Source organism: Callospermophilus lateralis, chromosome 6 (assembly GCF_048772815.1).
Source record: "Callospermophilus lateralis isolate mCalLat2 chromosome 6, mCalLat2.hap1, whole genome shotgun sequence".
Lineage (NCBI taxonomy): Eukaryota > Metazoa > Chordata > Mammalia > Rodentia > Sciuridae > Callospermophilus > Callospermophilus lateralis.
The window spans coordinates 95,475,894-95,503,746 of NC_135310.1; the positions used below are offsets into that span (position 1 = coordinate 95,475,894).

Here is a 27,853-nt window from a genome sequence, read left to right on the forward strand (position 1 = left end):
TTGCTGATTGAACACATGGTAGATTTTATAATTTTCTTATTATGGGTCCTTTTGATTGATACATAATAACTATATATACTTACAGGTGCCTTGTGATGTTTGATATATGCATACATTATATAATAATCAAATCAGTGAAACAAAAAAGAACAGAGATTTCAAGATAATTAGAATAGAGGGTTTTCACCATTTTTTCAAAGGAACAGTAAATGTTTGAAGTAAAGGGTCACAACATTTTTCAAAGGCCCAAGATTACACAGATAATAAAATTTAAAAGCCAACTTTGATTTTAAAGTGTATGTTCTAAGCCTAACATTATTGTATCTTAACAAATTACTGATATTAGTATTCTAAAATTTACTTTAGTAATGTTATCCTAATCATCATTGCAATAAATTAACTATCTCAGCAGTCCTCTATAGGCAACAATAATTGTATTTTTCCTACCATTCCTTTCAAGATGTGATATATCACCATGAATTTCCATGAATGGTCAAGGTATGCCTTAAGATTCTAGTAGATTGATTTTGTTGAAATGTTCATTTTTCTTAAGTAATAAAATACATTCAGAGAATTTAGCACAATAGCTGATACAAATATCAACTCAACATAGCATCATAAAAGCAGAAATATTTTGATTCATTCTTGTATCTGTTTATTCATTCATTGAACTACATAGCTATCACTTGTCATTATGCCAGGTTCTCAAGATTCTGGAGTAAACAAAACACACTTGGTATTATGTGTTATCTACTAAAAACAACTTATGTTGTTGTTTTTAGTAGTTAACACATAATATCAAGAACAGTAAAAAACATAAAAAAGAAATAGAATTACATAATGAATGAAATAATATAACTAATCACCCTGCATCAATCTAATCCTCTAAAAAAATTATCTTGTCCCTACTCTACAGCACTTTTCTCATTTAAGAGAGAAATCTCCTTTGCCCTTTGAGATGAAGCAAAAATACAGCAAATGTAAAAGATGGTAACTCTCATATAATATAGAGAATTGAGAATTGGTCATGTCAGAATGTTTCCCCGCAGCGTGATTTTTTTTTGTTTGTTTGTTTTTTTCTGCTAATACAACTGCCATGACCAAATTCTAAAACAGCTAGTTGCTTTCACCGCTGAGGACATCTCTAATCAAAGGCAGCATGAATAAGTACCAGAACCTGTAGAAGTTGTGAATAAAAATGTTTTAAGAATTAACGGAGTATGAAGGCATGCCACTATTTACACTTTGAAATGTAAAGAAAAAAAATTAACTTGTAATATGTTAAACCAGGACATTTAGGAACTATAAAACAAATGGTTGAAGAAACTTGGAGAATTTCTTTTCCTTAGATTTTACAACAAAGAAAATATAAACTGGCATGTCTGTAATAATAATACCACTATTTTTTGAACTGCAATTATTGGACAGTTTTTATTTTAAGAAAAGGTAGTAAGATTTCATAATCTTGGACTGCAGCTGAGCTCTCAGGGTTTGATTCCCAGCTGTGCTCTCAGGAGCTTGGGACTTTGTATATATTTTGTGCTTAAGTTTACTCACTTGTAAAATGTGTGGAAGAATAAATATATATTGTGATATTTAAATTAGAAAATAAATACATATTGTGAAATAAAGGCCAAAAAGAATAAATTCCTACAGACACATAGAATGGTGTCTAGTATGTAATAACTGTATGTGAGAGTAGTTAGCTGTTTTCTCCCTGCATCTTAAAAATAACCTGCAGACAAACTAAAGCTCTCAGAGAGTGACTGTATTACACATGCTCTTCTGTTTTAAAGATAGTTCATCAGGAAATTCACTCTTTTATAAAAATCAAAGAATCCATATCCTTTTCACTTCACATTATTCTTGCTTAAAATGATTTAGAGGAAATTTCAGTGTTATTCAACCATGATTTTTAGATTCCTCTGTTCTATGATGATTTGTGAGACTGTGCTCCAATTTCCACACCAATTTTTACATATAATCATAAGGGGATTACATTTACATTACAGTTTTCACAAAGACATATTTATGGCTGCACTTTTAGAGAGATCATAATTTAAGACTTATTCAAATTCTAGAATGGCAGAGCTGTTTATAAAAATATTAAAAGGAATTTAAGTTTTTAGAAAAGTTTAATATGTCAAACTTATTTTTTAAAAAATATTTTACTCATACCAAAACTATAAGTAGGAATCTTCACTGTAAACATTCAAATATCGGCAATTGAACTTATTAGCTGTGCAATAAATTACTATACATCGTTAACTAACGTCAAGTCACTCACCCCAGTTTCCACCTCTAAATACTGCAGATAATAGATGATATCTACTTCACAAATTTTTGTTTTTTAATTTGACACTTGCATACTCCTTTTATAATTCAATATATAGAGTAATAATTTTATAAACAGTAGTTATTGTATGTATTTATTTATATATATATATATATATATATATATATATAATACTGAAGCTATTTTAATAAAAGGTAAAATCAAGTAATATTAATAGAATTGTATGTAAAGTATCTAATAAATGTTTAACTTTGACATTCTTGAATATAACAGAAAAGTAATAATTTAGTAATGACTAATAATTTTCTAGTATATTTGAACAAATGAAGACCATCCACACATGTATACTTTAGTTAATACATTATCACTTTAGCTCAAATAACTGAGTTTATAAATTTCAAAGTTTTAAACATAAAAAGCATATAAATTATTACAAAGTTATTAAAAGTTCTAAATGTTCTGTCTTGGACACAAAGTAAGAATTCAATAAATAACAATGTTTACTTAGTTATACATGGCTTGAGAGGAATGTACAGCAAAATGGAATGAAATTTTTTTCTACAAAGTGCATATCTGTATTGAAGATTTTAATGTTGCTTAAATAATTAAAATCAAATTACAGTTTATAAATTGATAAAGGAAAGGAACTCTTTGCAGTGGATAAATATTATGAAAATCAAAATAAAGCAATATATTTATATTTGTACTACTTATGTGAAGATTTAGATATACCACCTGAAATATAGCTCACTGCATAGGAGTTATGAAACACTAGGCAACTGTTTCTTAACATATATGTGAGTTATAGATACCGTGTAGATAGAATAAAAATCTTTAAAGTCTTTAGGGGAAAACAGCCCCAATATAATCAATATTCTTACAGGCACATGCTTGCTTCGAAAGTTAATTAGTCATTGCCCCCTGGCCCATAGGTTTAGCAGGGGTACCTGCTCATTCATACCCAATATAGACATGGTTTCCCTCTCTAGACCATGGTTTAGTTGGCCCATTAGCAGTCATACTACAGATGGTCCTAGATGCCCTTAAGCATCAGAAAGCTTGGAAAGTGTGGTTCACTTTTAAAACCTTTAAATCCCTCTTCCTGTGACATTAACATTGGCCTCTAGATTGTATTAACTAGTCTTTGCATTGTTTAACTGCTAGTGTGTGCTTACTAATAACATTTGTTTCTGCTAGGAAAACAGGAAACCTTTTTTCAACCATGTTCTCCAAAACACTAGAAAAGACTGAATCATACTAGAAGACTGGCAACTGTTTGCGTTCAATGAGTTTTACATTTGAAATTTAGCACTCTTTACTTGCATATTTGAGATGTTACTTTTCTTAAATTTCAAACTTATTGTATCCCCAAAGCAACATGAAAAGTATTGGTAAAGATTGTGTCAACCATAAAATATTAATTTCATAATAAAAATCTGTTTAACAAAAACATGTTTTTTTCTTCTAGTACCACTTTTTCTGTGCTGGTGAAACAAAATTGAAAAGCATTCAAACTACCATTAGAGTGGATGATGGACAAAGGTATAAACTGTTTATCAGGTAAGATACACTTGTTTTCTACTTAATCTCATAAGTAGTAGACTATTCTTTTGGTTATTGTCCTCGTCATTTTAAAATGGAGGTTATCCTGATTAGTATTCACATGTGCTTATATGTGAATTAATGTTTACCAAGATTTTCTATATATCCTAAAAAAGTGTACTAAGTAAAGAATGTTATATGGGTAATATTGTCAACAAACTTATATAAGCATATTACGAAGAAGCTCTGAATGCCTCATATTATTTTCCACTTAAAGGAGTTATAGCAATGAAATATGGTGTTGTTTTCTTTCAATAAATAAAATACAATGTATTCAGTGTAAAAATTTGAAATAATCGGAAACATAGAGAAGAAATTTACAAAGACCCATTATAACACAAACCAGAAAAATTAGAGAATGTACATTTCTGCTATTTCCAAAAGCTGTATCAGAAGGCAACCCCATTTCCAAGTACTTGTCAAATCAGCTATAAATCAGGTACCTATCTACAAACTGTAACATGATATTTTATTCATTCCTACTTTTATTTTATTTTACTACTTATACTTACTGGTTTAATTCCAAGGCTGGTGATCCATTTTGATTTGATTTTTGTGCAGGGTGGGAAATAAGGGTCTAGTTTCATTCCTCTACCTATATATAACTAGTTTTTCCAGCACCGTTGCAACATGATATTTGTTTTTAACTTTACTTTTTTATTTTTAGCAAAATATATCTAATTTAGATTTAATGTTTTTTCATCACGAGTTTTACCACTCCCCAGTACTTTTTACTTTTTGAGACAGGGTGTCTCTAAGTTGAGGCTGGCCTTGAACTTGAGTCAAGTTCAAGTTCAAGTTCCAGCCTTCTGAGAGGCTGGAATTTCAGGCATAAGCCACCACACCTGGCTTAATATATGAATTTTAGTGGGAAATAATTCAGCCAAAATAGCCTTGTGGCAGTTTGAAAGTTGAGGCTAATAGAATGTAGGCAAATTTCTCAAGATCATATTGCTCATCAGTGGGGAGCAAAATTAGAATCCAGATCTCCTGCCTCCTAACCTGATGAATGTTTCCACTATGATATGTTCATTCAGTATTTTTAAAGTGACCAAATATCATTTGAAGTCTTCTTTAAAGGAAACATTAGGTGCAAAACATTTAAAAATTTTAAGAATACCTATTTTTCACTGTTGTCATTACAATGCCACTTTTAAGAATATATATCACCCCCCCAAAAAAATCACTTTTTTCCCCTCTTTTTCAGTGCTGGGGATGGAAAACACAATGGTGCTTTACCACTAGGCTACAACCCCAGACCTTTTTATTTTTTTACCTTGAGATGGGGTCTTGCTAAGTTGCCAAGTGTGGCCTCAAACTTGTGATTCTCCTGCCTCAGCCTCCCAAGTCACTGGGATAACAGACTGTGACACTATGCCCAGCAAGATCACCTTCATTTATGTGTTATGTCACTATGATAATTTTTCCATTTACATGCATTGTTGTGTTTAATTTTTATTAAACATAGTTGACATTCTTTTGATATTCGATCTAAATCATCTAAATTAAGAAATATTTCTTTTCTAGTCATTGGTTTGTTTGAAATATTGTAACAGAAAAACTTACAGAAATATAGTCTTCTCTATGATTACCCTTAATAAATAGCAAGAGTAGAGTTCCATTAATTTATTTTCTATGACAATAAAAATGTTATTATAAGATAAAAAGGGGGAAATCTTTAATTTTAAGTTAAACACAGCCAATAATTCTGTATTCACAATTTTTTGACCATTAACAGACTCTTATATAAATAGTTGCACACATTTCACTCTCAACTCTGCACTTTTCCATCTCATTTCTGCTAAAGGATGACATTCTCCTGATATCTGAACAAAGAAGGGACCTTCCTCACATGCTCTTCTAACTGTGGGGAAAAAAGAACAGCAAGACCCTATGATGTATAGTTCTTACAGAAAGCACAAAACAAACATACTCCATGAAAAACCAGTGAGCTTATTATTTTTTAGAACTAGGAAAAAGACAAGCTGTTCCACAGAGTTACATGGTCCTTTAAAAAATATATATGATTACTTAAAATAGAAAACTCAGGGAGGAAAATCTGAAGTATTTAAAATCAGGTGAAATACAGAGTCGTATAATGAAGATATTAAAAGTATATACACTCATACCACTTTAGTGAGAAATTAGCTATAGTTATATTTTAATGAAAGGGAAAATGACAATGGGAAAAGCAGTGGTGTTAGACTACGGAGCAATAGCTTATGGTACGTTCCAGAAGTAAAGCAGAGCCCAGCATTGAGGTGCACGCCTGTAATCCCAAAAACTTGGGAGGTTGAAGAATGAGGATTGAAAGTCAGCATTAGCAACTCATAGAGACCTTCAACAATATAGCTTCACCCTGCCTCAAAATAAAATGTAAAGTTGACTAAGGGTGTAGTTCAGTGGTTGAGTGCTTGCCTAGCACATATAGACTCCAAGTATAATCTCCAATGCTGAAAAACAATTAAATAAAAAGAAGTAAAACAGAAATGGGTATGTATCTGTCACTCCAATTTTGAACACCACACATATATTTAAGCCCAAGTTACTAAGAGAGTTTGAGAATTTGAATTTTCCATCAAACACAAATATAAAAATGTGATGCTGCAGTTTATCCAGGTCTGTTGGTATATTTATAGAAATTTTAAATACATTGTATAGTAGTTACATTGTTAATATATACTATTTAATATATACAGTATGGCATTGATTGTACTATAACATATAATTATTCATTTATACATAATTATGTTATAAAAACTAATCATGAATTTAATAATGGACATGTTGGAAAATTTTCTTCACTTAAAGTCACTACATCCATATACCTTGTCCTGAAAGGAAGGTAAAATTTAAGAGTCAAAAATAGAATTAAGTTTAGTTTTTCTGATCTCTTCTGCTATGGAACTTTGAGGGATTTGGAGGTTTTTGTTTGGTTTTGTTTTTCTTTTCTTAAATGCTGTCATTTAAAACCAGTACCTTGAATAAAAAATACATTCTTCATTTGTGTCTTATACTTAAACTTACAGTCAACATCCTGATTTGTAAGTAAACTGCAGGAATTCGAGTAGAACTTTCTCATAGAGAAATTATTAGTTTTGCTCTATTGTTGGAATAGGTAGGCAGTTTCTTATTTATGAACTGTACAGAGTCAAGCTAGACTCAAAGAGGACATCTTCAGTTATCCTTAAGAAAATCATTTATAAGCTACCCTTTATGTACAGCCTTGTGAACATGTAATAAATTCACACAATTTGGGGGAAAAAAGAGCATAGTGTTTTTGTGAACAATGAACAATCTGTAGGAAGTTTGACATATATCATGAAATCCCCACATCAACAAATATTTTCTCCAATAAGAACTGAATACAAAGCCTGAATCCCTTACATTTTGTCTATTAGATGATGACAGGAGAAACATTTTCCTTAATATGTAATGGTATCAAAAAAGAAGAAAAGGGAATTATTTTAAGATTATTTATATAGGAAAGAGTGAGAATAAAGTATAAAAGTGTAGTGGTAGTCAGGTACATCATAAAATTCCACAGTGAGACCTGGGAACAGCATCTCAAGCAATAGACATCTGTATAAAAAGCAAATAATATGAACAAAGAAGTGTTTTCTTCTCAAAGTAGGGTACTGTAGTCTACAGTATACAACATTTCTGGGCTCCCATCCATTGTACAATCTCTTCTTCTTGGCTCTGGTTTTTTGAAACTGACTTATGTTGATTATATCAGTGGGCTCTATTGTTGGTTAAATTGTGATCCCACAAAATTAATATGTTAAAATCATAACCCCCTAGTACCTAAAAATATGACCTTATTTGAAGATAGGATCATTAAAGAGATAATAGAACTACACGGAGGTCATCAGAATGCCTTTAATATAATATGATTAGGATCTTTATGAAAAGGGGAATTGCAATACTCAGACAAAATTTTCAGAGAAGGAAGACAATGTGAAGTGAAGGACAGAGTCCTGGAACAGATTCTATTCTCACAGTCTTCAGCAGAATTCAAACCTGACAACACCTTAATCTTGAACTTATAACCAACAGAACAGTGAGACAAAAAAATTGCATTTGCTTTAGCCACTCAGTTTGGGGTACTTTGTAAGACAGCATCACCAAACTAGTATGGTGTCCCCTTGACCTTGAGCTTTCTTCAGTGACAGGAAATGAGAAGAGGAGGATAGTGAGGGCAGGAGTTCTATTCCCTTGACCTGAGTGTGCCCAACAGACTGCTGGACTCTTTTCCTGGCACTCTCCTCTGCGTTCTGATCACTCCTTACTTCCTTCTAGTCTTTACATGTAAAGGTGGTATCAAAGTAACTCTGTTGACTTCCATTAAATATGGATTCTCCAATCTCCAACCTCCTCTTTGCAAAAAGCTCATTCATTCAAACATATTTAAATTATGTTAGTTGAAAATTGCAATGTGTTTGAAAACACACTGAAAACTCAAGTCTCCTTAAATCAGCATGGTGGAGAATAGGTGGGATAGAAATAACACATTCCACTTTCTTTTGCACTGTGCTCTCTAGAATTTAGTCATGTGGACACACTGAATGGGAAGAGCACCTAGAAAAATTTTCTAGCTTTGCATTCAGGAGGAAAAACATCAGTTAAAAAAATGCAGGATAGATATGATAAGAAATATTTCTAAAAGAGAAATAAATAACTGTACTTTTAGGATTAAAACAAAATGTAATAATCAGTACTGCACTGCATATAAAACATAAGTTAATATGTATGCTATTTATTTATTAAATAATTATACCTTGATCAAAAATGTACACAATATCAAATTACATATTATAAACAATTGCATTATTTTCTTATATTTCTAATATTTAAACTACCCAACATTTTTATCAATGTTGGGACACTCTGCCTGAAAATGACAAATTATTTCATCTTCACACCATAAAATTTAAGTTTCTGCTGTGTTTGGTAGAGAATGTTATCTAAAATGCAGCAAATTGTGCATTCAAAAAACAGAGCAATTTGAAAGAAATCACTTATTGTAGGTGAAAATTGGAATGAAGATAATCAGAACTGTCATCATAAGTATCAAAGTTGTGCAACTTCTTTTCCAAAAGAAGTCTGTCTTCCAAGATATTTATAATAATACTATGGACTAAACATGTGGTAACCAAAGCAGGAGTACTTTGGCTCCAAGTGCAGGAAAATCAGTGAAGTGGAAAGAAAAAGTAATAAGCCACTTAACCACTTTCCAAAAGTAAAGATTTTTCTTTCTCTAATGAAGTGTGTACATTATTTCATTAATCTATTCATTAACCACTGTCAGTAGTGTCAAGAAAAACATGCCAATGAAATAATGATTTTATTTCAACTTGAACAAAATAAAGAAAAAACAATTGATTGTGATTCTAAAACGGTATTTATTCACCCAGCAAAATGTCCCTCTAACATAAATCTACTTTCATTTTCTTTTTCCCCATTATACATTTGTTCAACACAAAATGTGGTTGAAAGACTGAAACTTTGTCATTTAACTTTGGAAAAGAAAATTTAAAGTGTAATCATCATAGGATCACTTACCCAAAGGAAAATTAAGCTTTATTATAACTCCATATATTCAAATGCCCTAATAAATTGGTTACTACTTTTTAAAACCTATTTTAAAACAAATGTTAGAATATTCAAACATTAAAAAGTGGGACACTTGCCATCATTTTACTTGAAAGTTTGAAACTATTTAACCCAATACAAAATGAATAAAATAAATATCAAAAAAAGTTATTGCTATCATTCATACTGTAGAGGGACTCAGAGTTCTATTTGTTGTACTAACATCAAAGTTTTTGTTTCTTCCCCTGAAACAAGGGATTGATTATCATTGATTAGAAATTAAAGCTGAAACTATGTAGTTGATATTCAGCCTACAGTTTACCAAGAGCTTTAGGAATGATTTTCATCATGTCTCAGTAGAAGGAGGAGATGCATTGCCCATCAGAAGTAGCAAGTAGTGTCTATGAGCATTTACTGAGGAGCTATCAGTTAATAAAGCTACTGTCAGCTGTGAATAGCCAGGTATTTTACCACACATCTGGATATAAAAACTAAAAGAGGATAAAAGGCAGAAGTCTGATTCATATTCTATCAGGAAAGATAATTTCCAAATATATTTTAAGCACCCTTTTAAATGAGATGATATATAGGTCAGAAGTAAACAATCATAGAGTTGTATTCTTTTTTCCAACATCATGTATTTAGTACGATAGAAGTGATGGATGAATCATAATAATGGCTGAGCCATCCAAACAGGTGCCTCTGGAGGCTGGACAACACATAGAAACAAAGGCTAGAACATTATAAATATAGATTTCCATAGGTAATTATTGGGACCTACATTTTTTAATTTGACCTGAAATTTGTCTTGTTTTAGATGCTGTCTGTGCTCTCACCTGATAAAAGAGAAACTTAGAGCTCAAAGTTCTGGTTGCTTGAACTTTCTACTGCTTATTATGCAGCATGGCTTACACTGCCTTTCTAGCTTGCCTCATTTTCCTCTTATCCCTGCAAAGAGGTGAACTCTGTCTCCTATGCTGATAAAAACATTGGAAGTGCAAATTGATAGTTCATAATTTCAATATTGGTTTTATAAGAAAACAGAGACTATACAAAAGCTTGTCAAAATGAGAAAATAAGTTTATACTGGTCATATCTTTGGAAAACCTTTCTGTTGGTTATTTCAGTATAAATATAAAAATTAATAAATATTAGGATTATTTCATTAAGAGAAATTTGGAATATTAAAAGCAATTGTTGAGTGATAGATTTTAATTTTCCTAAAGTTGAAAGGCTATGATCTTATTGAGTGCATTTTGAAATACTATATACCTTGAATTTAAATTTTTTAAATAGTTCTTACTTGTTGATGAAGACCACCACAGTATAATTAACTTACTGAATTAGTGTCAGCCAAATAAATTAGTCAAATGTTGGGAGTCAATTGTGTGGAGGGAGGAGAATTCAATTTTGAGAACATTTTAATCAGCAATCATTTTTCCAGAAAATTAACACAATTCAATTTATCCCATAAATATTGTCAGCTTCATTTCATAAGTTGAAAAGGACCTAACCTATTTCATTTAGTCTTATTTCTAAAGTTGCCTTTAGTAATGGAGAGTGATTTTCTGGAAAGGAATTCTGAAGCGTGACTTAACAATTGCTTCCATGCAACTTGTTATTTTATGTTCATTGGAATGACTTCAGAATTAGAAGTCAAGTCTATATCCTTTCGTTGTATATTACATTGCAAAATTGTATACCATATTTCTGTTCACATCAAAACTCAAAAAAGCCAAATATCATTTTCTAGAATGGCCTTTTTTTTTTTCCCTTCTAATGAGAGGATAATACAAGTTGCAAGCTTCAAGTTCAGTTACAAAGCATTCTAATTGGGAAGCATGGCACACCTCCCAAAGGGTCATTTACCAAAGCCACACAGAAAAGCATGTGTGTACATCATTGAAGTACACAAATCTTTTCTGTATCTGACATTCTCTATAATTTTTGGCTCTCTGTTGCTTTGCCTTACTCTCTTCTACGACCTTTCAGGTTGCTTTAATTGTTAAAGCCTCATTGATCACCACATGTCACTAGGAAAGAATATGTTAAGGCTACATCCACAGATTCATTGGCAAAAAATTTCTAGGAACCAATGAAATGTGCATTCCTAGATATCCCTGTCATTTTACTTGTTTTTAAGAGAACAAATCATTAATAACTATCATGCTACTATGAAAGAACACAGTGTTAATAAATTTGCCCAAATTTAAGGTAACATATGATCTGGTATTTCTACAAGAAGCTTAAACTTTTGCAAGAGTTTCAAAAATCGTGCTTGAAATAATGTGATCATATTGTGGAAAAAAAAGATCATCTTATATAATTGAATACATTATAACAAATTAGGCATAGTAGTTCTTAAATTGTCAGAAACAAAGTAACAAATCCTAAGAAAGTCGGAATAGTTAAGGATAGCTGGAAACCACCATTTGAGAACTATGGATAGGCATGACATGATAAATTGCTTATTGGGGAAGTAGGGAAAGTTTAGGATAGAATGCCCTAAGTCTAAAGGGCAGGGTTCAGGGAAATAGTTTAACTCTTTTACTACTTGGTAGACTTACTTCTATCCAACGCCTGCCCTCCACTTGTAATCCTGGACTCCATCACTTTCCACATTCTCAAGGACACCTCTCTTTTAATGGCACCCTTTTGCTTACATTATCCATCTTTTTCTCACTGCTAGACCATTTCCTAAAGAGCAAAAGCAGTCTTTAAAATTCCCTGACAGCAACACATCACTTTGAGCTCCTATATTACTTTTATCCCATTCCTATTCAGAGCCACATATCTTAGAAATTTATTACACATGGGATTTTGATTTTGTTACCTGCTATTTACTCTTCAAACTAATTCAATTTGGCTCCCATGTTCCCAAAACCAACACAGATTTTGTTAATGCCACCCGTGAGTAGGGAGTTTTATCCTTTAGATGATAGCTGTTTTGGGCTTTATTTTGTTTGTTTTTAAACAAAAAAGGGCTATTGTCAGTTTTTACTCTGACAACACAAACAAGTCTTGTTCTGTGCAAAGCAAAACAATGGTCACACTACATGACTTTCATGTTGACAAAGCCAGTAAATTGTTTTCTGACTTAATTGTGCTAAGCATTTTAGTGAGAACATTCCTCCTTCCTCCACTACTACTACCTTCCCTCTTCCTCCTCCTTTTCTTGAGGGAGGAATACTGAGAAAGCTCATAATCTGCTTAGAATCAATTTTTATGTCTGCTTTAGAAAGAATAATTTTTAAGGGGAGGACAGAGGGAAGTATTATTGGCCAACTTATATTGTGTGTGTGTACAAATGTGTAACGACAAATCCCATCATTATATACAATAATGCACCAATGAGAATGTGGAAGGAAAAAAATCTAATTTTGAATCGTTTCTGTCTCCGTGGCTGGTTTTTCTTTCTCTTACTAGACTCATTCCAGCTTACTTTCCTTCTGAATTCCAGATACATATATACAAACAATAACCTAACTTCTTTTCTATTTCTCATTCATATCTTCAACTTAACCTATCCAGAATGAAATTCCTGACACTCTACCCCTAACAGCCCCATCACTTCTCCATTCCACACCCACACACCCTTACACAATGCCTAGGATTTTTTCCATCTTAGTAAATATCACTACTACTTATACACTGGGTAGGTCTCTCCCCTCTGAATTCATTATAGTCTGAGTCTTCATCACTTTTCAGCTGGACTTCTGCAGTTTTGTTTTGCTTACTTCTGTGCCAGGGTATTTGTTTAAAGTACATTGCATCAAGTTACAACTCTGTTTGAAGGTTTGAGTGGTTTTCCTCTTCTGTGAGAATAAAATCCAGACTCTCTGATCACTGGATCCTGCATAATTGGCCTTTTACCTATTTTCCTCCACCTCACTATACATGATTTCTTCGCCTCTTATGCTCCATTGACTTTGACATTCTGTCACTTCTGAAACCATCTAGTTTTTTTTTCCACAACAGGTCTTTAATCTCACTATTCCTTCTAGCTGAAACAGTGTCTTTTCTTGTCATTCTTTCCTCTTCTGTCCTCACATTGGAACCACATGGCTTCTTTTTCATTATTAAAGTTTTGGATTAAAAGTCATCTCAGGTATCCCTCCTAGACTGTTCTGTGCAGAGAACAGATGGTCTCCTCTCAGATGGTTTCTCACATTGTTCCCACTTAGCATTATACTTCCTGATTTTTTTTCATTGTTTCTGTGTTCCTAAGGAGACACTAAACTCATGGGTCAGGGACTTGTCTGTTTTGTCCCGTGCTGAACACTTCACCAGCACCTAGCATGCAATTGGAATGTAGCTGATTGATAAATAGATATTAAATAATGAATTAGAGGTAAGAATGAAATTTGATTCCAGATATCAAAGATAGCTGGATGTTGATGAACAGAGAAAATTATAAAGGAAGGAAAGAAATCAGAATGAGCCATGTCTATGGTCATAGCAATAATAGGGTTTACAGAAAAATAAAGCAGAAGCTGTTTGGAGATGTCATAGAAACCAAAGGCCCATTTTGGTATAGTCTCTCGGCTTTCCAACTAATTAGATTCAGTCTCAAATAATTTTTCTCCAGGGCTGGGGATGTGGCTCAAGTGGTAAAGCGCTCGCCTGGCATGTGTGGGGCGTTGGGTTCGATTCTCAGCACCACATAAAAATAAAATAAAGATGTAGTGTCCACTGAAAACTGAAAAATAAATATTAAAATTCTCTCTCTCTCTCTCTATCTCTATCTCTCTCTCTTTAAAATTTTTTTCTCCAGATTTATATGTCATTGTTTTATATTCACACTAATATGAATAACAATCTGATACATTATAAATCCAATATATTATAGGTACTTAATATTGACAATAATACTCTCAATAGTTTAAAGGAGTCCTCTTCGCCCCCCCCCCAAATATCTTTAAATATCTCCTTTTTAAAAATTTATTAACAGATGCATATGAATTTTACTGGATGTTCTTGTATCATAAGCATATTTGATTGAGGTTGCAAACTGCCAAAAATATGGAAACACAGCTGATTTATCAACTGTGTTATCATTATTGTGGAGTTATTTCAAAGAGTTGAAACATTTAAATTGAGTCAAACTTTATCTCATAATATTTTGCAGTTGAAACATATATGAATTATTGAAGAACTCCTTCACTAAAATGGAAACTTAATTTTATTCTATTGGTTGAAAAATGTTTAGAATATTATTTTTTAAATTTGACAATGAAAGTACAAGTATAAAAGTAAATATTTTTTCCATAAAATTAGTACATTTAAAATAATTAGAAGTGATTATGTTATATACATGCATATATTTGAAATTAAATTAAGAAATATGTTCTATTTAAAACTTTACAAAGCTGGTCATTGGTTATCTCATTGGCAGTCCAGAGAATTTGGCTTATTAATGTATCTATTAAAGACAGCCCATTCCTCTGTTGGGATTACCATGCCACCTCAAGAGGCTCAAAAACTCAGTTATGCTAGAAAATTCTGTGTCCTACATTTCTGTGAGTACTTGAGACTAATTAGAAATGCTGTATCCATTTAAATATATATAATAAACTTATACTTAAAATGTTTAGCTGCCTGAATTTGAAATAGGAATTTAATTTATAACTGGAGAATGAGATTGCCTAATATTTTGGATATGCTGGTTTTAAATTGATATTTATGTGACATATGACTTAAAATGAAAGTGATTATACATTTTAATTTACTTCCTTCTAATCAGTCTTTATATCAATAATTATTAATCCAAACAGAAAATATTCTAAAATTAAAAGCTAAGCATTTTGAGAGCAAAAACTTTGCTTGTTAATTTTTGTGTTCTCATGACCTAACAATTTGCTTTGCAAAACAATGAATAAATGTTTACTGAATGATTGATTAATTTAATGAGTGCATAAATGAATACAACCTTTACAAAATAGGCATTTGATATTCCCAAAACAAAATTATCTTTAAAAAATAGAAAAGAAAGCACATTGCATTTTTTATAGCTCTAGTAGCCACATATTACATTTTAAAAGACAATTGTAAAATGACATATAGTCTAACAAAATGTAAAATTAAATGTATGTTATGCCTGTTACTTTTCTAATCTACACTATGAAAGAAAGTAATTGGTACTCTCAGATATGCTTGTGAGGTGACAGGAATATTAAACCAATGGTAACACAAGGTGAATGTAGACATTATGTTCAGAGTAATTAACCTCTTGCTCTGTCATCGTTAGAACAATTAAGAACAAATTTATTAATATGGATCCACTGCAACAATATGATGATAATCATCATATGAAGATTTCTTCTGAGACTCTGGTATTTAAAAATAAAAACAAATCAGAAATCAAAGATAACTCAAAGAAAATATTTCTGTTCTTAGTTATTCAATTGAACCTTCACAACAGGAAGTCCAGTATTTTATCTTTGAGAGTCCCAACCCTGCCAGTTAACCAAGTACACTAATGCCATGCAGTCTAAAAATCCTTAGCAGATGAACATCAGTATGATCCATTTACCATAGCCCTTATTTCTTTATTCCAAAACAGAGCATAGATAGATAAGCTATTTAATTGTCTAAAGGCCTGTTAGCATTGCACAAATGTACCACATGTATTTACCTAAGCAAATAAAGACATCTGTACCCAAAACAAGGGATACTTTCCTTGTTTCAAGTAATATGTTTTAGGTACCATGGAGTCTATCAACACCCTGTTTAATCTCTTTATTAGAAAAAAATTCTCCATCTATTTATCTCAACACTATTTAATATTTGAGGATGAATAATTATTGTCAATGTACTAGGGATCAAACCCAGAGACACATTATCAGGAGCTACTTCCCAAGTCCTTTTTGATTTTTGAGATGGAATCTTGCTAAGTTGCTGAAGGTCACACTAAGTTGCTGAGGCTGTCCTGGAACTGCCTTTGCTTCTCAAGATGGATAATTCTTTGTTGTGAGGTGCTCTCCTGTGTATTGTAGAATATTTAGTTGTATCCCTGGCTTTTGCTTCTCCCCTCATGTGTGATAACCAAAAATAGCTCTTATATTGAATACTACCAAAAGTTGCCAGGATTCACAAGAGCAAAGCACATACCCTCAGTGAGAACCACTGATATGCATGTGCATGAGCATGTGAGCATGCACACACTCACACACTTTATGAACTATTTCAAAAGTAATCAACAGTTTCAAAATTATTTCGAAGAATGGGTAATTATTTTTTATTCTGATTTTGGAAAAGAGAAAAGGAGCAAACCGTTTTTCTATTTTGAATTTTTGAAGGAGGAAATAACATCCATTATGTTTTGGATTTAGAAAGTGGCTTATCTTTAAATGCTTCCTGAATCAAAGATAAAATTTTACTTGTCAACATGCCCTAACCAGAGAATGTTCTTAATTTTTTAAAAATTTTCTTGATAAGATAAGGCAAAAGTACCACCTACATATTTCTATTTGGATCTTTAGAAGAATTATACTAATGAGAAATAATAACCTCAATAACTACCCACTCCCTTAACCATAGCCACTTATGATATAATAAATAGTCTAAAGAGAAAAAGAGTTGTGCAGAGCTAATCAGGATGAGATTTTTAGCAACTGGAAATCAAGATGAGATTTTTTTTAGCAAATAGGAAAGTTTTAAATTTTGATCACAGACTGGACCGTTCTGTTTTTCTTGATTTTTTCCTATTCAGTCGACACCATGACATCCCTACAACACTCTAACCATTTCTATAGCAAAGAAGCTGGTGGTCATTAGCCAAAGCACATGGAACATCCTTAACACCCCACTACAGCTCACCTCCTGAAGGACAGCATAATCAAACCACAAAATAAATCTAACTTGGGACATAAGTGGGAGAATAAGATGGAGAAGCACGGGTCTGATGAGACTTAATTCTGTTGCATCATACAGAAATTTCTCCAACCTTAGGTTTCTTTTGCAATTGTAGCATGTAGATATCTACCAGGATCTCAGGTATGTAAGATATATAATTTTACTTTCTACAAATTCACTTAATTTCCATTTTATTCTCCATTCTGATGATATAGTAAAAAAGCAATTCCAGTCAATGGGGATCTCTCCCTCTGCCCTTGTAATTCCAACAGAGTGCCAAGGCACAGGAGGTACAAGTAGTCATGTAGTTACTGATGTCATCCAGTCCCAATGGGTGCTGGTGAGAGAACTGTTTTCTTTGTTAGATGACACACAGGGCAAAATATGGGATGCCTTTAGACTCAATTTCAGAAAAAAATCTCAGTGCTTTCTGCTGTTTAAGAAAGACATAGCATCAAGGTGGATATTAATTTTTTTTATTTCCAAAAAAATTACTCTGAAGCTTCTTAAAGCTTTAATATGTGCTCACTGTGCACTCAGTTGTTAGGAATTGAACAGTCTACAATTTTACAGAGAATTTTTGCAACGAGGATCTTAGGTAGATAGCTACAGTATAAAATAATTGAAGGAGGGGTTCTGGTAGAGACCTGCACAGCACACAGTAGGAAGAGTTGTGTTGGGGGCTACTATAACTACCCTATGGCTCCTCTCTTCCCCTGGAAGCATTCTTAAGTCACCACTCCACAATCCAAATAACCATAGTAAAACATTTTGAAAAACAGATTTATTATAAGCTGTTTTAATTTGGATGGCATCAAACTAGTTAAAAGAAAGAATATGCATATTTTGTGAGACTTGAAAAACTAGAATTATTTTTCATCTTTTTCATAAATAATAATTAAGAAGCAACTAAATCCTTGAAAGGATGATTCTTAGTGACCTTCACAGGATTTAATTGTTTGAAAACTTGCCATTTTCAATGTAATTTAATTCAATAACAAAATATATTTTAATGGACTATTTTGATAAAACATGGATATTTTCACTTTTCTGATACCACAGAAGTATAGTATGCCAATGAAAACAGATTTCAGGAAACATAGAGCAAATCCTAACACTGTCACTGATTGTGCAACACTGTGCTTGTTACTGAGCAACATAGGACCTAAAGCCACTCATTTGTTAAATGCACATTATAATTGTACCCATTTCAGAAGGTCATTATGCATATCATACAAGCATGTGCCTTGCTTTAGAAAGTACTCAATAAATCTTTGCAAATATGTTTATGATTTGATTTCAAAATTATAAATACTCATGTGCTGCTTTCACAGTAATGGGTCAGGCTACTAATTGTGATTCCACTATGTCTAGAATGTGAAGTAATGAGACAGTAGTAAGTCATGACTACATTCCAACTCCACACAACATGGTCTTAAAAGGCATGAGTTCTTGAGTTGCACCAACAGAGTTCTGATACTATCATCATCACTTATTGCACAATTTTGTCAAATCATCTTCTAAGTCTTTCTGGGTATATTGAGGGTTAGGAAAGATAAAATAGGTAAAACCCATTTAGTAATCATTTATAAATATTAGCTAATATTATTGTTATGTTATCATCAATATTAACAGCTTTTTGTTTTGTTTTGTTTTTTTAACTATCATTATCTTTTATGCCATAGCCACCATTTTGTTCAGGGTAAGGTACTGAAATTTTATTCATGTGTCTTGACAGAGTTTAAATAACTTTACCAAGATATACCATTAATGCCTCAAAAGAATTGGCATTCTACAAATCAATGGGCCTCAATTCCTTAGTGTTAAGGTATGGTAAGTGACACAAATCAAATGTCTATAGAACTTATTTGAATGAATGAATTAATAATATATGTTTGGATAAATGAATTAATTATTTGGAGACAAAAAGAAACCTGAAGAAATGGGGAAAAGTTATAATGGTTTACAAGGTTTATGCTGAAATTAATTCACATGTGCTAAAATATGAAATAATTGTAACAAGCTCAGAATTTGAGTGTTTTATTGCTGCTTTCAGTAATTTTGTCATAGATCAGAGTCCAGAGAATGTAGATTTGGTAACACTAAGGTGAGAATTACTTTAAGTATCAAATTTTATATCCAAGTTTGGGTTCTTATTTCTTTTGATTATGAATGTAGAATAAGGAATTTGACTTTGAAAGTACTTACTAAGGAATGATCATACAAGCAAAAACACAAATTCTAGGAACAGAGCCAGGCCCTGATTTCCTCTGTCCCTGGAGTGTTTTATTTAAGGAAACCATTGATTTCTGCCACTACTCTGAAGAAACTCATGTGCGAAGGTGGCCAAAAAAAAATCTGCCTCCAATTCAGTTTTCTAGGATTCTTTCCAAGGGGAGATCAACTTCTTTTGGATTAGCATATGAGCAGCTTTGTTGAAAGTAGCCTTTTATACTTCAAGCTCAATTTTAGTCTAACATTTTGAAAAGAAAAGAAAAAAATCTCTGTGATCATTTCTATGAAGCTTCGAAACTTCAGCTTACTTCTTTTTAATATTTAGGACAAGAAAAAATACTAATATAATCAAATGAAGTTTTTCCAAAGGAACTGTCAACAGCCTACCATTTGCCTGAGGCTTACTAGAGGGCATTTCCTTATGAGACATTAAAGTACAATTAAAACACATCTAGCTTTATGCCTTACGATTTGAAGAAAACTGAAAAATCACTCATAATTTTTACTAATGAGTAAACATACTTTCAAAATGGACCCAATAGAAAGTAGCACATTTCGCAACTCAAAATAATGGAACCTATGAACTCTTCCCAATAAACTGGAGCATTTTCCAATAATGCATTTGGATATGACATTGCGTTTTTAGAACTGTCCTCAGACTTATACATAAAACATCAGAGAGCAATGTGACATATGCAGAGGATGCTTATGATATTGCCAAGAGTAATCCTGTGTCTAGCAAGAGAGAAAGTAAACTGCGATGATGTTTAATTTTAATAAAAATGGCCAGTGATGCTACACAATTGGAAACATCTATACATGCATTTTAAATAAGTTACTTATTGTCTTAGCATCATCCAAGAAAAACAAAACTGAAAATGCAGGTAAGCAGAGTGATCTCTTGGAACTTACACTTTTGTAGCAGGAGACTTACGACCTATGACTTCTTTGCAATAAATTTACTTGCAATTTTATTTACAAACTTGTATAGCTCATAGTGTGCTCCCATCATCACTAAGGGTTTCCACCAGGCAGCAAAGATTCTGAAATCCTTTGAGTGTATTATTGCTCATTAACACTAGGATACTTTCTTGTCGTTCTTCTGCTCATGTGTAGGATGTATTTCTGGTGTTTTTTGTTTGTTTGTTTGTTTGTTTACTATTGTTTTGATTGGGTTTTTACATTGGAATTTTTTTTAAGTTATTTAAAATTTCATTTGAAGTTTACATAGGAAAGGAAAAAGTCCTCTCCAAGTCCTACTTTATCTCAAAGGTAAATATTTTTAAATCTTCAGAAATTTCTTCTATATTTCCATCTTCACACTTCTAAATGATAAATGCCTATACATATTTTTATATATTTATTGCCAAAATTATCATTGACTCCATGTTATAATTAGATGAAGATGTACCTGTCTTACATTAACTGTCTGTTCAGCCTGATCCTTTCATATCCTGTCAGTCTTTTGAAAAGCAATAAACAAATTATAAAAATATAAATTATGCATACTGATTTTTGTGCAACCCAGTATTACCATACAGTTATTACCTTTCCTTTTTGTACCCTCTCACTACTCCATTTCCATAAATCATTTCCTAAGTTGCTCTTTGCATAGTTTCAATGTACCTTTCTTTTTCTAACCTTTCATCAGATATACCATATGACTATTAGTGATGAGACTTCACTTTAATATTCTCTTATATTTGACCAAGTGATTTCTAGAGGTATCATTTCTCCTTTTTTGTTTTATTCCACTCTTCTGGAATAAAATGTAGAAATATATTATATACTAGTTTCTTTAAACAATGTAAGGGAAGTGACATTTTGTCACATATGTATGTATAGTTAGTGTACTGTCAGACTTAATTTTACACTTCAAATTTTTAATGCAAAGTAGGAGCCATTTTTCCTCAGAATTTTGGTTTTTAACATTCTGTGTTTCTGTTGGAAAATTTAATATATTTTATCTATCCATCTATTTATTATTTATGTAAATGTGATATCTTTTAATTTTTCTTAAGTTTTCAGGAACTTTTTAAGGGTCTTTTCTCTGCTTTTATTATTTTTAAATTAAACAGTTATATAGTTTTAGTCAATCTGGGTGGCTATAACAAAATAAAATACATGAGCAGTTTATAAACAATAGAAATTTATTTCTTACCGTTCTAGAGAATGGAAAATCCAAGGTCAAGACACTGGATGATTTGGTGGCTGGTGAAGGCCAGTTTCCTGGTTCATCAATATATTTTGCACTAAGTGTTGATGTGGTAGAAAGGGTGAAGAATCTCTCAGACCACATTTATAAAGGCACTAATCCCATTCCTTCCCTAATAATCTCTAAAAGGTCCCACTGGTTAACACCGTCATTGTTTTAATCAGATTTTATTTATCCTGTAACAAAAGGACCTGAAAAGAACAATTCTAAGGAGGAAAGTTTGTCTTAGGACTCATAATTTCAGAGGTCTCAGTCCACAGATGATTGACTCCATTCCTCAGTGCCCAAGCTGAGGCAAAACATCATGGCAGAAAAGTATGGTGGAGAAAAACAGGTCTGGACATGGCCACCAAGAAGCAGAAAGAGAGTGCCACTCAACAAAAACAAAATATATGCCCCCAAAGCACACCCTAGGGATCCACCTCTTCCAACTACACCATACCTGCCTACAGTTACCACCCATTTAATCCTTATCAGAGTACTAATGTTCGAATTACATTAAAGCTTTTATAACCCAGTCATTTCACCTCTAAACTCTCATGTACTGTCTCACACATGAGCTTTTAGGGGACACCTAACATCTAAAACATAGTAATCACCTTGGAGGTTTGGATGCCAACATAGTAATTTTGAACATATAAGCATTCAAACCGTAGCATGTACTTAGGATTTTTCTCTTATCATTCACTCTGTTGGATACTTCATGGAACTTTTTTTGGCACAATACTTCAGGACTACTACCTTAGTCTCTTATACAAGCCTAAGTGATTTTCCCATCACTTTATCTTTTGTCCTAACATTTGAAATTCTCAAATTCTCAATATTTCTTTAGTTTTGATCTTAATGCTTCAAGACTTATTTTCTAGTTTTTATCTAAGTGTTCTGATTGTTTTCTCCTGATATGGTTTTGTTTTAGGAGAGTAACCTTCCATTTTCTCCCTGAGGATGATAATTGATTATAGTTTTTTGAAGATTTTGCCTATTCTCTTATGTATCAGACAGGATCCCAGCAGGGGACAAATGTGTTTAAACTCAAAGCATTTAATCAAAGAGAATTTCATGGAAGAATTTTTTTTATAGATGTTTGAGTATTGGTAAAGGAGGCAACCAGAGAAAAATGATAGCTAAGAAGCCATAAGTCCCTGCAGGCCTCAGAAGGAGAGCGTTTATCAGAACCTGGAGAGAGGTTAGAGCTCTGTTATCAGGGGAATCTGATAGTCTGGAGTTAGGGGAATCAGAGTCACTTCCTAAACTATGGTGGAGTAGAGGGGAATAAACATATTATTTCCTTTAAGGAAAATAGAGAATATTTGGCTGCACAAAGTAGAGAAGAACTGAGTAACCGGTTGCCTTCACATAAATTTCAAATAGTACCCATGGTGTTAATCCTGCTTCTCAGTTCCCTGTATCCTATGCCTCTTTGGAGTTATATGTAATAAACTTATTGTCTTCCTCCAGTATCCTCCTCTACAGACACTTTCAGTTGCAGAATCATAAACTCTGCTAAATTAGATAGCAATTTTCCATCTGTTTTGTCTCCAAAATATTTTTTTAGCCTTTCCATCCGCTTACATATACTCTCCATTTTCTACATCTTTGTGAGTTTAAACTTCAACTTCATTTAAAGAAAAAATAAGATCTCACTACAGACAGGATACAGAAGATAACCACACATGGCTAATCCTTTATCTTTAACCAAAATTAGTAATAGAATTTACTTTTGCAATATTATCCAGTTATGATGTCAATTTATAAGTAGGAAAATATAATACATGTATAGAAGCTGACAAACATGAAATTCTTCAAAATAAGAGACGAAAAAATAAAGTTCTTACTAGACATCAACTGTTATAATTTTTTAATATTAAATTCATCATCATCTGTGTTGGAGACATAGCTAAGTGTTAGAATATTTACTTAGAACGCATGAGATCATGTATTTGATTCTCAAAATAGAAAAAAAAATGTAAATATACCATCATGAATTTTGTTGGTTTCTCAAATGCCTTCTCTTTTTTTTTCTTCATTTATCTACATTGCCATACATCACCACCAACTCTTATATTTATCCAACATAGGCAGATACAGTATTGAATGAATCAACTGACAAATACATTTCAATATTTCCTGAGTCTAAATCTTCTGAGTCCTTGTTCTCTGTTTTATCTTTGGGGACAATTGCTTTAAATAAGTTAATTAATTTTTTTAAAAATCTTATTTATGTTGACTTATTATATTATCAAAGAGCTGTGATTAGTGCATGCTTTTAGGAAACTTTATAAAAATAATTTTCAGTGCAAACAATAAAATCTAGACAGGAATGTTTGTATATACCTGTATTCCAAACTTCTTGGACAGGTGAGTCAGGAGGATCAAAATGTGGAGGCCAGCCTGAGCAACTTAGCAAGAGCTTTTCTCAGAAAAAAATTAAAATGGCTTCGGGTGTTTGTCAGTGGTAGAAAGCTTGCCTAATATTCACAGGACTTAAATTCAATCCCCAGTGTGGCAATAAATAAACAAATAATAAATACAAAAATATGCTGTGGACATTAGAAAATCAGCTATTCTCTTTTCATAGGCAAAGTTTTTTTTTTGTTGTTGTTGTTGTTGTTTTTATCAGAGGTTGAATCCAGCAGTGCTTAATCACTGAGCCACATCCCAGCCATTTGTATTTATTTTATTGTATTGTATTGTATTGCATTTTTATTTATTAGTTTGAAACAGGCTTTTACATGCTTAAGTTCTCACTAAATTGCTGAGGCTGGTCTTAAACTTGTGATCATCTTGCCTTTGCCTTCCAAGTCACTAGGATTACAGAAGTGTGCCACTGCACCCAGCTCTACAGGCAAATTTTTGAAAAATTTTTTTAGTTGTATATGGACAGCATACCATTATTTTATTTGGTTATTTTTATGTGATACTGAGTGAGGATCAAACCCCTGCTTCACACATGCTAGGCAAGCACTCTGCCACCGAGCTATAGCCCCAGCCACTACAGGCAAATTTTTGATATATGTCTTTTAATTGCATTACATTCATTATATTTTTCAAATGTTCTATAGTTCTTAATTATTTTTCAACTTCTTATCTCATGGTATAGTATTTTGTGTTGATAATTTCTCCAAATTTAGAATAGTTGAGAGACTTTATTTCAATAATTTGTGAGCAGCTTGTTATCATAATTTTATGTTTTATGGATTTTCACCAATTTTTCTTCTCTATGGTGGTATATGAGTATATTATTACAATCACCTTCTTGGTAAATTTGATGATTTTTAAAAACCTTCTGTATAATCACATTATAATTTTTATAAAATTTCAAATCTGTCATTAAATAGTCATGACACCCAGAGGCAGATTATGACTTCTCAACTTCTCTTTGGTAAGAATCAGTGCTTAGTGCATGTCTCTCCACTAGTTTTTCCATTATTTGCTAAATATTGTATTGGGAATTATTTCTTTGTTTTACAACATAATTTTTTAAAATAATCTATACAATTTTAACTGCAATTAATAAAATCATAATATTCTTCTATATTTTACTCAAAACTTTATCAACATCTTTTCTAGATGTAATTTTCTTGCTTTGAATTTCTGTCTGCTGAATCATATTGTACTCTTCGTGTGAAAGTTCTAAAAGAATAATTTGGTGCCTGTATGTATGTTTCTATGTGCAAAAAATTTTTAAAAATTTATTTGCCTTATTATGTCATTTTCCTTCAAATTCTCCATATAACTAACAGCTTTCTTTTATTGAATTCTTAGTGAAATTTATAAATGGAATATTTTATAATACTTGTTGAGAATAATTTTACAACTTTTTTCTCCTAATTTGCATAAAATTTATTCAAGAGGTAGCATCTCTGCATCTTCAGACACTAGTTACTCCCAATTTATATCCCCAATTTAAATAAGAACTTTAACCTCTCAGTATATGCATAAACATTTTTTGTTTGTTTTTGTTGTTCTCTCCTTCCAGCAGATGGAGATTTATGTTTACCTGACTTTGATTTATCATCAAAGAACTTGTTCCCTATTTCAGCAGAGGGCTGGGAAAGGAAGTAGTGTGAAAGTAGTCATGGGCTTGTCCTTGCTTTGACTTGGAATTTCTTTCATGGTGTCATTTTGATGGAAAGGTCTAAACCATGACCAAAGAAATATTAAAGGAGTGGAAAACATGGGGAAGTACTGGGGAATGAAATCTGTCCATGTGCAATTATGCCACAATGAGTCCATTTTTATATATAATTATAATGCACTAATTAACATAATAATAAGAATAATATTATAAAAGAGATTAGTAGAATAGGGCAGGTAGATCAGGGGAAGGAGAAGGGGAGGGAAACAAAGGTACTGGGGAATGTAATTGATTAAATTATGTTATATTATATACAGATATAGCATAATGAATTCATCTATTGTGTATAATTTTTTGAACCAAAAAGAAATTAACAAACACAAACATAGTAAACAGCGGCCATGCTAAAAATAGTGAAAATTTTATTACTAGTACTATAATAAAAACTTTATTTTCTATGCTAGAGACCTGAATTAATTCAAAGTGAAAGTGTTTCCACTAGGAAAAAGTATATGGTAGAATCTTTTGCTAGCACCACGAACATCTCTTAGCTTCATATACAGACAATTCTTCTCAGTTTGCTTGACATGTTTCAAGAGAGAAAGCTCATTTCTGTTCCTACAAATGCTAATGCTGGAAATGCTCAAGAAGGTCCTAAAGCATCGGTCCTCATAGGTGGAAGAGACTTTCAGTTACATAGTTCTGGTTTCAAAAGCTATCTACTATTTAGTGGTCAAGAAAATGAAATAAATAAGAAAAGGAGAAATATTTGATAAGAAGTGAGAGGCTAAACAAGAAAAAAAGTGTATTCTGGGGAAGAGTGGAAAAGTGTCTTAAGAAGGGGGATGTTACCTATGACATTCTAAGGCTATTGAGTAAGATGGGCAATGGGAAGTGATGATTGGAATGTCAACACAGAGCGGGAAACCAGCTTGGAAAAAGCAGTTTAATAAAAGCATATTGGAATCGGCAAATACAAAATGAGCAGGAAACAATTAGAGCTAATAGAAATAATTCTTAGGGATTTTTGTTATAAAGGGAAACCACCAATAAGACATAGTAAGGGAAGAGTAGTCAAAGAAAACGTATTTTCTTTGAAATCAATGATATTGAAGGATGCTTGTGTAATACTGGGAATAATATGCTAGAGAAAAATGACAGATGAAGTGGGGAAAAGAGGGAGCACAAACTGATTCAATGACCTTTAGAAAGTAAAATATAGGTGTATTTTAGGATGCCACAGGGCATCTAGTGACACTACTGCTGTATCTCCAATTCTTTGAAAAGAGGATTTTGCCTTGTATTGTCTCTGAATTATACTTTGTCACCTAAGTTTTCCTTTGATACTAAATTATTATATTAACATTTTCCTAAAGTTTTATAGAAAATTGTTTAATAAATTGAAGTTCATATTTCTCTATAGTTTATCCCCAATAAGTGCCCTTGGTAATATGAAAATTCTTTCATTTTTTTTAGCAGGTAAAGACAGTTCACTTTTTTTTCCTAAAAACTAATTATACTTTATGCTGGTAGTTAGAGACAAGATTAAAATAAAATTACTACTACATAAAAATTTTGAGTTTATAAAAATTCCAATGTTTCTAACTTAACATAAATATTAGAGATTTCATCTGCAGGCAGAAAATGTACTTGAATAGTGCATAGAAAACATGTTATCATAGCAGTTGGGAGTAGTCCAGCAGGAAAAAAACAATAAATATGCATCAGGTGACTGTATTAGTTTATTTGCATTACTATAATGAAATACCTGAGGCATCTAACTTGTAGTATAAAAGGATTACTTAGCTCACAGTTTTAGTTTCAAAATTCAAGATCAAGCAGGCACCATTGACTTTTCCTCTGCTAAGTACAGTTGATATTAACCAGAATGCTATGTCAATTCACAGACTCCTAGATATGCCCTGAATTCTTACCAAATCTTAATAGTCCATAAATATCCTAGTTTGGGAGAAAAATA

General features: G+C 32.2%; 1 protein-coding gene across 1 annotated transcript in view; it reads left to right on the top strand.

Annotated features, from left to right (window-relative positions):
• Eys (EGF-like photoreceptor maintenance factor) overlaps positions 1-27,853 on the top strand; it is a 1,514,165-nt gene that overhangs the window by 919,756 nt on the left and 566,556 nt on the right. The window contains 1 exon segment of the mRNA XM_077109730.1: positions 3,765-3,856. Coding sequence (XP_076965845.1) covers positions 3,765-3,856 — 92 coding nt within the window.